This window comes from Lethenteron reissneri, chromosome 47 (assembly GCF_015708825.2).
Source record: "Lethenteron reissneri isolate LAM-NWPU_2019-01 chromosome 47, ASM1570882v1, whole genome shotgun sequence".
Classification (NCBI taxonomy): Eukaryota; Metazoa; Chordata; class Hyperoartia; order Petromyzontiformes; family Petromyzontidae; genus Lethenteron; species Lethenteron reissneri.
In genome coordinates this window covers 9,111,619-9,124,439 of record NC_083825.1, presented here as the reverse complement: position 1 = coordinate 9,124,439, position 12,821 = coordinate 9,111,619, and the positions used below count along the sequence as shown (strand labels likewise).

The window sequence follows — 12,821 nt, the reverse complement described above, 5'->3', positions numbered from 1 at the left end:
GCCGTCTGTTTTTGGCGAGATTTCCCCATGAATCTGCATGGAATTCCACGTCTTCTCAAATGTGAGTGAAGTACACATCCTGAATGTATTGTCACATATGCACCGCAACTTCGACGCTTCCCATAGAGACAGGCAGCATCGACAAGAGGATATTTTGAGACAATTGGGTCACGTTGAGGAGCATTTTGACAGAATTAAATACTGGGTTCACGGGGTGAGATTCAACGATGTTGTTATGTTGCCCTGCGGAATTCTGATGGCTCCGGCTCCGATTGCCAACGAAAAATCCATTTGGATGGATTTTAAAATGTACGCTGAGCATTTTATCTTCGTCTCTCTAGCTTTGACCACGCCACTGCAGCTGAGGGCATCTTCATGTTGAGCCACTTTTGTTGACCAATCATTTGTGGCCAAGTCGCTTCTGAAAAAGAGCTATATAGCTCAGTGGGCCTTACCTGGTAAAATACAAAAAAACATACTTTAGTAGTTTAGTTTAGACGAAGTGTCTACTCTGGTTGCTGTTACGTCACCACCAGTCTCCAACGAGCCATCATGATCATCATGATCATCAATATCATCAATATCATCATCTCCGAGAAAGACGTTCTACCCTAGCACATTCACTTTCCTTGATAATGAATTTGGATATCTCTGGTTCGAGTTGAATCCTCCGATCTGCATGCGTTCCCGAATCGCTCAGTGGGCTTTACCTCGTAAGACAATATTTTGTTTAATTTTATTTGTTTTTATTTTTAAGCGATTTGTTTACCTTTACAACACTTTTCACTCCTATCGTGCTTTGTTTGTATTGTTTGTTGTCAGGAACGCTCAGACCCACCCCGAATGGACATCTGTGAAAACGCGCTTTACAGCTCAACGGATTCCTCCAGTGTAAATAAACATTCCGATCCATTCAGTAGTTCGTGGCGAAATCTTGGGAACAAGAAATGCTCAAGCCGCGGCCAAAACCCGGGAAACCGCATTCGCGTGGACGTTCCAAAGCCCATTCAGATCAGCCGCCAAAGCTCGCCGACGTTGACACCCGTTCGCTGTTGACACGAGGCCCGAAGCGATGACCCAGAGGTCGCAACCAGGTACCCGATACCCATACCCTACCCGATAACCGGCTACCCGTACCCGGCCGGGTACGGGTACCCGTTTGCGACCCTGGTGCGGCCCGGTACGGGTAGACCGTGAGTCACTGATGAGTCACCGTTTGTCACTCATTTCCCAACGTCTTGTCTCTTCTCACAATTCAAGCTCCTAAAATCAACCCACCCGGGCCTGCAACGTGGCTTCATCCCAGAGGTCGCAATCAGGTACCCGATACCCGGCTGGGTACGGGTAGGGTACGGGTAGGGTACGGCCGGGTACGGGTACCGTTTGCGACCCTGGTCAGCGGCCGGGTACGGGTAAGGCATCAAAACCCGTTTGCGACCTCTGCAGTGCCCCGCACGGGCTGATGGACCAGCGACCCCTGGCGGTGGAGAGCGGTGGTGCAACGGTTAGCGCGCTGCCCTACGGACCAGGCGCCCCGAGTTCAATTCACGCTCACCGGACACCAGCGGTGACGATTGTCTGAAACGGTCCCGGGCCTTCCCTAGGTCGACTCGGCTTCAAATGAGTATCTGGTGATGTGTGTAAACATCGGTACTGGGAAGACAAAGGCGGCCTGGCGAGGTGTTGGCCACCGACCCCCGTCTTGTGCTGTGCCGGCCTTCATTAAGTGCTACTCGCTCACAGCACTTGCCCTACAACGGTATGTTCAGGCTATAGGGGGGGGGGACCTTTGTCTTTGCTGGTGGGGAAGAATGTTCTGGCCACAATCTGCTACAAGGCTACGGCCAACATCCATCATCACACCTACTGTGATGGACATGGCTTCCTTTGTACCCATTCTAGATTTGAAGCTTTCGTGACTGCAAGGATTCATACTTAGGTTTTTTCGGTAAAGTCACGTAGGTAAAAAGAAAAAATTAAATAATAGAAATAATAATATAAATAAAATAATAAATCACGACGTTTCGGAGGCAACACAAGTCTCCGTCATCAGGTGGGACCGTCACAGCTAGATTTACTGTATCAAGTGAGGCAGAATTCCAAGAGACAAGCCCTTAAATACAAGTTAAGGGGGGAGGAGGGGGTTATCTGAATGTGGCAGCCAATGATTTTATTTAAGGGCTTGTCTCTTGGAATTCTGCCTCACTTGATACAGTAAATCTAGCTATGACGGTCCCACCTGATGACGGAGACTTGTGTTGCCTCCGAAACGTCGTGATTTATAATTTTATTTCTATTTTATTTTTATTATTTATTTTTACCTACATGACTTTACCGAAAAAACCCAAGAGTATGATTCCTTTGTACCGGTCACACGACTTTGAAAGAGGTGCGCGGTGAGGTCTCTCCCATGTTACACCCCACCCACTCCTTGCTTGCTGTGTGTGCGTGCAGTCAGACACTCAGATGAGGCCACCGTGGATGACGAACCATAGCCCTAGGTTTGAATCAGCTTTGGGATTCCAGAGTAGCTGTACCCCCCCCTCCTCCCGTGGCTATTTTTTTTACTTTACAACGGGAATTGTGCTCTCGGCTCGTGCTGTCGGAAGGTCACAAGAGTTCAAATCCCCCGGTTGCGGTGGGGATGACCTGACCCACAAGCCTCTCCACCTCTACGGTCGTCTGATGAATAAACTGACCCCTGTCATGGGAATGTGGAATTTCCTTCACTGGTGCCAGGCGGCTTTGCTGCTCAAAACAGAAAGAAAACTTGAAGCGACTTTTTATCGTTAACAAGTTCAAGGTGTAAAATTGCACGTAGATACATCGGTCACGGATGGAAGACATCAACATTCACGAACATGGCACGTGGTCTTGCGGTCCAGATGCATCAAACGCAACATTAACTTCGCCGATTGGCAGCTGTATGGCAGGTTTTTTTTTCTTCCTGAATGTCACAGGCAATGTCTGCTGTTGTAAAGCCATTGCTTTAAAAAAAAAAGTTACGTTATGTACGGCGGTTGCGTGTGGGAAATTCATCGCACAACTCAACAGCTGTGATTTAATTAAGGCAAATCAATGAACTTTGTTGACCCAAGGGGAAATTTAGGATACGTCGATTTTAGTTTTTTTGCTGAGACCAACGAGCTTCATTGCAACGTTTAACAGCTTGACTATAACAGACACGAAGTGGCACGAAATCGTGACAAATTATTCTAAAACAAACACCTACCTCGAAGTAAACATTCATCACACCGAACTGCCACCCGCAACCAGGTTTCATAAAACAAATGGACATATTTATTCATAACGTAGGGGGCGAGCGGGGGGGGGGGGGGCGTGTGGTCAGAATGAACCAACTTAATTAAGCCTAAATCAGGTTGGACCCTTTAAACGGTAAAATAACTCACTCGGTTCGAAATCGATGACGGCAACTCCCACAGCGCGCCAATTCGCAATGTGTCCAACAACTGAGCATGCCCGGTCAAGCCCCCTCCCCGTCCTCCTGCGCGGATATTCACGAAATAAAACCCGATGCACTCGCATCGGCTGCGCATTGACCAAGCGGAGCGTTTTTTCAAGATTCGTCAACACGGCAGGATAACCATGTTACGTTACGATTGCCACTTACGCCGGTTATATCCCATGATGCACAACGCCATCGGCCATTTGCATCTGAATCTGGGCCACTGTTATGTCAACTTGGCATAACACGAGCACCTGGGGACTGTGTGCTCAACACGAGCAAAGGGGAATGATGAGTGTGTTTGACCGTGCTGGGTTTTAACCGCAGCAGTGGCTCGCATGCTTTGTGGGCCTTAACGGGTGCTCGCTAACAGCAATACAAACAAATCTACATCGGTGACCTTAGTGTGTGTGTATGGAGCGGGGGTGTAGCGGTTAGCGTGCTGCCCTAAGAACCCGGCGACCCGAGTTCGATTCCCGCTCAAGGCCAACACCAGTGACGATTATCTGAACCGGTGCTGGGCCTCCCCTAGGTTGACTCAGCCTCAAATGAGTACCTGGTGTGGTGCGTCAACATCGCCACTGGGGAGAGAAAGGAGGCCGGGCGTGGTGCTGGCCACCCACCCCCTTCATAGGTTATCACTAACAGCACTTGCCCCAAAAACTATGTAGAGGCTACACAGGAGATCTTTGTCTGTGTGTGTGTGAAACCGTTAAGCGCGTTGATAACGGGGTAGAAAGAGTCACTAAAACAGATGCCCACGTAAAGGAAAAGTTCTTCACAAATCAAGACACCACGGTTTTGTAAATGTGCTGTGTTTCTTCAGACAATTGCAGAAATGCTGCACGTGTTCTTGAACATCCGATGAGGAATGCAGAAAAGTATTTTACACACACGCAAAATGCTTCAGGATCACATCTGTGCATTACAAACAGACTTGGGCTTCCGTTCCGATAACACTTCGAGGCAGATTAATACAAACATTGCGGAAATACAGTAGCTTCAATAAAACATCTCTCCCCAGTGTGTTGAGCATCTAAAGCCAGTGCATTATACATGAGAAAACACTCCCCCCCCCCCGCCCCTTCCTCCTTGTGTTAGGCCACACCACATACAAATGGTCTAAATATAAACCACACGAAAAAAAAATCTATTTTTATAAGCTCATCATTGCATAAACCTGCAAAACAGAGAAAATGTAAAACCTGTTCAGCAACAAAATTTTCATTGAAAGCAACAATTTCCCTGCTTTGATTTCCCCCGTTATGTTTTTTTCTTGGTCCAATGGACAAAATAATATTTTGGCTCTAGAGAGACCGATGGTGATGCACAGAGCGTCACTCCTCCTTTCCGCAGCCCTTAACCAGCACCATCATTCAACTAATTTGTCGGATGTCATGACTTGATTCTTTAACGATAATGCTCTACCCAGCAAATCCTGGGTAAGTAAAGTCTTGAGACTCATTGGCGAGATGTTAAGCCAATTTCGAAGAAGCAGAAGAAACATCTGCTTTGCGACAAATTAATATATCTTGTGACTTAGGCCACCGTGTGCCAAGGGACCGTGTATCAAATTCACGTGGAATTCAATTGTGAACACCGTACCCACCCCTCCTCGAAGCCTTAGCCGTGACAGCTGCCACTTCGCCAATATAAACGTTAGAGGAGATGGAGGGGACGGAGGAGGACGGAATGTGTCTGGGCCAAACCGGCTGCAAGGCAACACATACGATGTGCGGCGGTGGCAATGACATTTACAAACCGCCGCCGCCGTTGCGTGCGTTGCGAAACGGCGGCTACCTATCGGCCGCGTGCCTGTCGTCCCCCGACGTGGATCCGTCCGTCGAGCCCGCGGCAGCCGGCACGCTGCTGCCTCCGTCGTCGTTGCCGTTATCGTCCACCTGGGCGCCCACAAAGTCGTTCTCCCACTCGAGCCCCGGGGATGACTCGGTGGTGGAGGTGGCGGCCGGGGTGGAGCCGTTGCCGCCGCTGTCGCCCTGCTGCTGCTGCTGCTGCTGCTGCTGTCGCTGCCGTTGCTGCTGCTGCTGCTGCTCTTGCTGCTGTTGCTCGCGGTCGCTCCTCGCCCTCCCCGGCGGGCGGGGAGACTCGGGTTGCATCATGGACGCTTGGAGAAGGTCCTCCTCCGTGCGCGAGCGCTCATGAGCCTCCAGCATGCGGTTTATGCCTGCGGGCGAGCAGGCGGGCGAGAGCCACAGGGTGAGAAACGGAGCGTCAAACAAGCGAGTCGATTGTAAATGTCAGTGGATTCATCAAGCTTATTGGCTCATCTTCCGAACTCTCTTCCGATTCTTGACCACCACCGGTTAAGAGTCGAGGCTCAGTTCAGAGGCAACCGCGTCGCCGCCAACACTCACCCTCCTCGTCCTCCCACTCCAGGTCGAGCGAGGCGCTGTCGTCGGCGGACGACCGCGTGCGGCTGCTCTCCGTGTTGGGGGTGATCGCCGCATCCGCAACGATCCCTGCGCGCATTCAGGCGCATTCGCACGCAGGTTCATTAAAAGATTGACGCACGCGTGATTTCACACGCACGCGTACTCGCACGTGCACGCATTCACGCACATGACACACAGATGGCGCGTAATTATGGATAAGATTCATGGGTGCTCGCACGGTTTGTCAGACCTTACCAATTCACGCTCTGCATCATAAGCATCGGGATGTGCATTTACAGGCCACTCGCGATTAACCCTTTCCCATTCTGATGACGTTCGTGTACATAATTAAAAGGAAACCGGAAGAAAAAACTAAAATAAAATAACTTTATCGGTACCGAGGGTCCCACAAGGGCCATGCGGGGGGGGTGTGTGTGCACAGTTTGGCGCCAGCTATCGAAGAGTGCGGTCGTGTCGCTACGGTTCTCCGCGGTGAGTACAACGTCTTTAAAAACAGCGTTGCTATGCCCTCTCCAAATCAAATTTACGAGGAACCGCTCGCGCGTTCCGAGGTTCGGCGGTGAGCGTGACCCCACCCTGCAACTTGCAGACGTCTCGGAATGGGAAAAGGTCGAATGTCTGAGCGCAACTCGGAGCGCCTTGCATCACATGCTATCTCTAGATTTGAAGCTTTCGTGACTGCAAGGATTCATACTCTGGATGTTGGTGGATTGCCACCAACACTGGGTAAAGCAACATGTGCATTGTCGTTCCCTTCTAGCATGTGCACCTTTAGCATGTGACTTGTTGTTCTCTTTTAGCCCCGCCCACCCTCCCCCCAATACGTTCCATTCATTGGCTACCACACTCAGATAAGCTCCTCCCCCCCCTTGAATTTTTTTGCCTCACTTGATAGAGTAAATCTAGCTGTGACGGTCTCACCTGATGATGGAGACTTGTGCTGCCTCCGAAACGTCGTGATTTATTATTTTATTTCTATTATTACTTTTATTAATTTTAATTATATTTTTTACCTATGTGACTTTACCGAAAAAACCTAAGAGTATTACATGCTATCTCAGACATTCCAATGCCTTGCCGTGCTCTAGCCAAAGGGACCCTCCGGTGGCAGCTGCAAAATGGGCATTAGTCTATCAGCAGGGGACGATGGTTCATGGTCTATAATCAGAATATCGATTTGTACTGGAGGAAACTTATGAGCTATACATCTCTTTTTCACAGATGTCTCGTAAGGACGGCTCAGAATGTTTCAACAACAATACAAAACACAATCGGAGTACAAAGTATAGGCACTGGCGGAGCCAGTGGGGAGGTGGCGTGGCACGTGCCCCACCAATGATCCGATCAAAATCCCTAATTTCGATCGAATCATTGGGGTTTATTAGTAATAAATCGGCATTTTGCGACCCCCACTGCCACTGTGTAGCATGTTACTATGTTCCAGGGACTCTATGAGATGATAGGACAATAGTCTGAGTCCACAATTGGCAATAAGTAACGGCAAAGCAGTTATAAGTGACTCACAGAATTGTGCGCAGTTGCGTATACAGTACACGACTTCCCTGAAGGCGTTCACCTTCAGCGAGCGCGATGCCGATCACACAACGCGGTTCGAATTCGACCCTCGGTCGATGGCTGCGCCATTGCCACACACGCACCAAATAAGAAGCAAGGGACAAGTCCTTACTTACTAACAACTCATCACTTTCATTGCTGGAGGGGTTGCCCCCCCACCTACCTGAAAATCCTGGCTCGGAATAGGAAAGGTAAACAAATCACTTAGAAAAATATACAAATAAAACGAATCTATTTTTTATCTTACCAGGTCAGGTAAGATAAAAAAAAATTGCCTGTGCATGTGGCAGTGCAGCACGTAGGTTGCCGGCAGACCATCTGCGTCTCTCACTCGTACGCACGTCATTTGATTGCCACTTTGGCTTTCCTCTCTTTATTTGAAAATGAACTGGCCACGCAAGTCGGATTGATCGCGGGCGATGGCTGAAACCCAGATTCAAAGCCAGCAGCATCTCTCAGCGGCGCAGGCCGTAACACTGAGGCCATTGTGATCCTGGGCAGACGGCCGTACGGGTCAAAACCAGCGCAGGGTGAAATCCCCGCACCTGTGGGCATACGGAGAGATCGGCACGGCTGGAAAACACTGGGCGAGCTGAATGAGCGGGGAGCTATAATCTGTAGCAGAGGTACTCACGGTATTTGTTCCTAAAAGCATCCGATCTTGCCTTGACCCCCTGCAGATAATTATCAAAGTCCTCTTCCTCATCGGCCCTGCGGACACCAGGAAGAGACGGACGCTTGTTTTAGGAGGAGCCTGACCCTGGGGTTTGATTGTGGAGGGGGAAACAACGCATCCCGGGGGTGACGCCCATCGTGGAGATGGAGCGATGAAATCGGCTACCGCGCAGGAGCTCGATGGATCGTTGCGTCGCCTGACCGTGTGAGATGGAGGCCAGCTTGGGGGAGGTCTTAATCTAACAGTGATTTGATCATCATGGATGGTGGTGGTGACGACGACGACGATGATGATGATGATGTAGCATTTCCACATTCTGTGATCCGATGCATACAAGGGGATAGAGGGTGGTGTTAATTTTTCTCGGAGGCAACCTAGGAGGAGCATTTAACGAGTACGATCCTCCTTACATACGCAATCCCAGAAAATCTCTGAGATATTTTCAGCAGGTGGCTATGAGACTGAATCAGCCAAGGAGAGGTCCCTTAATTAGTTCTCATTTCAGACACAGCTAACCTGGAGGAGGCCCTATTTTGATGTTAGGGAGCACAGAATGGTCGGGACATTATGTTATTGAGCCCATTCATTCACACACTGTCAGTGGATTCGCATTGTGAATGGCACGCCACACCACACCACATCAGCGCACCAAGGATAAATAAACAAAAGGACACAAATAAAATCATTTCTGATGAAACTTCACTCACGCCATGGTGTGCATTTGGAATCAACCACTTCCTATTCATATATGCTTACACAGGGGTGGCAGAGCATGGTTAGCGTACTGCGTTATTAACCCGGTGACCCGAGTTAAATTCCCAGCCAAGGTTAACATCAGTGGCGAGTGATATTCAAAGCGGTTCTGGTCGCCGCAATTAAAAGCGCGTTGAAGTATGGTCGAACACCGCCCCCGCCTCCCTGAGACCAACACGGTTTGTGGTGGGTGCCTTCATCCATCCAGCAGAGAATTAACAAAGGGCTGCAAAGTCATAATTACATATAATATGGTAAAACCATTCTAATAGGTTCGTACGACTGCATTTTATACATGTATCAGAGGGGCGATATCCTTAATATCCTGAGAATCCTGAATAACAATAATGACAATAATAAAAAAAACAATGTGAATTTTATCATGACTCCGAAAATGGGAAATGGATTGCATCGTGGACAGTGTAAACTGCTTGATTATTCATACTCCGCCTACTCACCGACCTGTGTGCAGAGGGGGGAATGCAAATAAACGGCATCGCACCACTTACACTTGCCACTCGTCAGCACTGTCTCCCACCCACGACTTATCCAGCTCAGAGCTCCTCTCCTGCAAGGCGTCCAGAGACACGACATTGAAAGACAAAGACACGGCAAGAGATTTTTATTTGTTTAAATCAGCGATTTCTTGCTCAAGCGAGCATTTAGGTGCTCATCTCCCGTTCACAGCGCCGAGACTGTGGTGGAATTTCCACATTACTATGGCAGGCAAGTCTCAATACAGCACAGCCACTGTTGCTGCTTTGGCGAGGGCATCGGCTCACCATAGAATAATAACTAAACTAAACAAAGTTTGATTTTACCAGGTAAGACCCATTGAGCTATTAGCTCTTTTTCAGAAGCGACCTGACCACAAATGATAGCTCAACGAAGTTGTTTACCACGTGGAAATCTATCGCAGCCAATGACTCTAAACGCACGTTTCTAAATGGGGAGGGAAAAACCAGAGGACCCGGAGAAAAATCCACACGAAATTAGCGACAGGCCACCACTGCTCAAATTCGTTTGCAAAAACTTAAAAATGCACATTTGGGTAGTGCCATCACACTCCCCCGGTTCCTTGGGAGGGGGGTGCTGGGGGCATCCGCCTCGCCCACCCCCCACCCACCACCCACCCCACCACCCACCACCCACCCACCCCAGCCGCCCCATTCGCCTGTGCTGTGACACTGCAGGAAGTATGATGGAGCAGGTGATGTACCTGGCGCGCATGCTTTTGCTTGGCATGTAGGGCAGCCAGCCTCTGTGCCCTGTGTAAAGCCTCCTCCTCCTTTTTCAACCTCTCCTCCTGCTCCCGTAACTGTGTCCAATGGAGCGCAGCAAGATACACGGGCGCAAGGACGCGCAGACCGAACACAACACACACACGAAAATATATTCAACAAAACGAAACAAAATCCCCCCAAAATTAAGTTGCGTAAAAAAAATAAGCCAGGCGAAATTAAATGAAGGAAAAAAAGTATTGCGAATGAAATGGAATGTATTTGATTCAAAGTGTTGAAGCGAATGTTATTATTGTGATAATAGGTAAAAAATATATATATAAAAAGGTGCAGCCCTGCAATTACATGCTACCACCACTGTTGGCAGATGACCCTCCACTCGAGAAGAAACACAACAGTGCCCCTTGAGAGGGTACAGTATTTGGTCTACTCTTCCACGCGGGCCAGACGTCTTGGAAGAGGTGGGGGCGCCCACACTTTACCCCACCACACACCACCTCTGCTGTAACCCATTCATCCGGTTGGGGCGAACATAGGCAGGGGGGGGGGGAGTGACTGAATAAACTTGCGCCACCGTTTTAAATTCCACGCCGGGAGATGGAATCTAACGAATCGATCGTCTACATTAGCTTCGGAATCGGAACCGGGATTTTCATCGAGATGTCAAACAATAAGAATGATGAATCCCACAAACTTCGCCCACTTGTCACAAGAACACTGAAAACCAATAACACACACAAATACGCACGCACGTAAAAAATTAAGAAACCACCCCAAACTTGTCCCCGGTGTTAATAAAGCTATACAAATGTTCTACACACAAGCACTCAATGGATTATACGATTATAAGATGCCCCCACCCCACCCAAACTATTGGAAAAAATGTATCTAAAAATGTCTACCTTAGATATAACTGCTATGAATGCTTTGCCATTTGCATCTTCGCCTTTTGGCATTTCCTTTGGTCCCTACAGCAGTGGTGAGACAAACCACAGCTGTAGGCCCATCGGTTTCAAGGACAATGCATACACTACCAAAGCACGTTTGTTCGCATGTTTTACCACAGGCATGTGTGGATTAATGCAGACTTGATGCCCTGTAATGGGTGTCTATTTTAAAATTTTAAAATCTTAACACATCCTGCATTATATGCCAGAAAGGGTAAAAAGCCCGAGTAAATAAGCAATATTTAAAAATACTTTTTAAAAAAACACGCTTTAATGAAATGTACCCTACTCGTAATGGCAGAACTCCACGACTCCAGGAAGTGGTCGCAAAGCTTGCCAAAGCGTGAGGGACCATGGTGATTTAGAGCCAACGTTAGTTGAGCGTGGACAATTAGACCCAAGCCGAAACATAATATGTAAAAATGAATGTTTAAATATACTTTTTTCTTTTTTTAATAGAATATAGTGGTGTCATCAGTATGACATAAGTATACCAAGTTTGCAGTCGATATCACATTGGGAAGTGGGTTAAAATTGAGTTACAAGATTTGAGGATACGACAACAACGACACCAACACAGAGTGAGTTAAAGAAAAATGTGTAAAAAGAAAGAACTTAATCAAAACTCTCGATTCCCTCCGGCTACAGAGGGAAAAGGGAGGAGAAACGCAGACGGCGGGAACGAAACAGGAAAGACGCGAGATCACGTAGCTGAACCAGAATATTTATTGTTACTAGAAGAATCCGATGAGCTGCAAAGCTCTTTTCACAGATGTCCAGTAGGAGCACAGGGTAAGAACGTTACAACAAAACAGTACAAAAACACGATACGAGTGCAAAGTACAAGAAAGGTAAACAAATCAGCCAAACACATAGAAATAAAACTAAACCATCCCCATCCTCACCATTGGAACCTCATTTGCCAGAAGAAAAAATATGATAATTATTTTTTTACCCTTTTATCTGGCAACAAAACTGACACCTTTTTATTTTTTGTGTAAATGCTTACCCCGAGCGCTCATACTTGATGGTGCGCCTTTTGGCGTCATCTGGTCCAACACCATGTGAGACTAGGCTCTAAGGAAAGCTGTCTTGGGTGTGGACCAATCAACTTCAAGGATAGTGCATACATTATCAGAGTTATGTTTTTTATTTGCATTATGACTGCAGGTATTGTGGTCTATGCAAACATGACTCCTTGTAAAAAAAAAAGCTGTCAGTTTTGTTACCAGATAAAAGGGTAAAAAAAACAATTATCACATCCCCATCCGACCAGGAAAAGCCCAGAGATTTTAACTTATTTTTCACGAGCATTATTGGAGGGGGGGGGGGAGGGGGTAAGAACCGAGTTGTGGTGAGCTATTCCAAGAGCAGTCCTAGCGCCGCATCTCGGCGGGTCGTGGAAACGCGGCGCAAAACATTTCAGGAAATAAAAAGTGTACGAGGAAGCCGAGTTAGCGGGCCGTGTGACGGGCCACCCGGCCCGAGGTCAGACCTGCTGCGCCAATCTCTGGTCGAGGTTCCTCTGGTCCTCAACCAGGTGCTCGTATTTCCCTTCCCGCAGGGTCCTCACCTCCTCCTCGGTGAGCATCCTGGAAGGCAAGAGCCGCACGCTCACCGTCACAACTCCAAACGTGACGCGGCCCCCGTTGCTCAACAACCGGGACCTCCTAAATCACTCACCAGCGTGACCCCTCGCTCGCCAGCGTGACCCCTCGCTCGCCAGCGTGACCCCTCGCTCGCCAGCGT

General features: G+C 48.4%; 1 protein-coding gene across 2 annotated transcripts in view; it reads right to left on the bottom strand.

Moving 5' to 3' along the window:
• Positions 1 to 2,325: 2,325 nt before the first annotated feature.
• AP1AR (adaptor related protein complex 1 associated regulatory protein) overlaps positions 2,326 to 12,821 on the bottom strand; it is a 44,382-nt gene continuing 33,886 nt past the window's right edge. Inside the window, exons 5-10 of one of the 2 annotated variants that reach the window (XM_061571271.1) lie at positions 12,568 to 12,664; positions 10,104 to 10,202; positions 9,394 to 9,452; positions 8,090 to 8,166; positions 5,842 to 5,946; positions 2,326 to 5,651 (exon numbers count right to left, since the gene is read on the bottom strand). In XM_061571271.1, coding sequence (XP_061427255.1) covers positions 5,263 to 5,651; positions 5,842 to 5,946; positions 8,090 to 8,166; positions 9,394 to 9,452; positions 10,104 to 10,202; positions 12,568 to 12,664 — 826 coding nt within the window. In that variant the 3' untranslated portion in view covers positions 2,326 to 5,262. The remainder of the gene's footprint in view (positions 5,652 to 5,841; positions 5,947 to 8,089; positions 8,167 to 9,393; positions 9,453 to 10,103; positions 10,203 to 12,567; positions 12,665 to 12,821) is intronic. The other variant, XM_061571272.1, reaches the window with a different exon arrangement.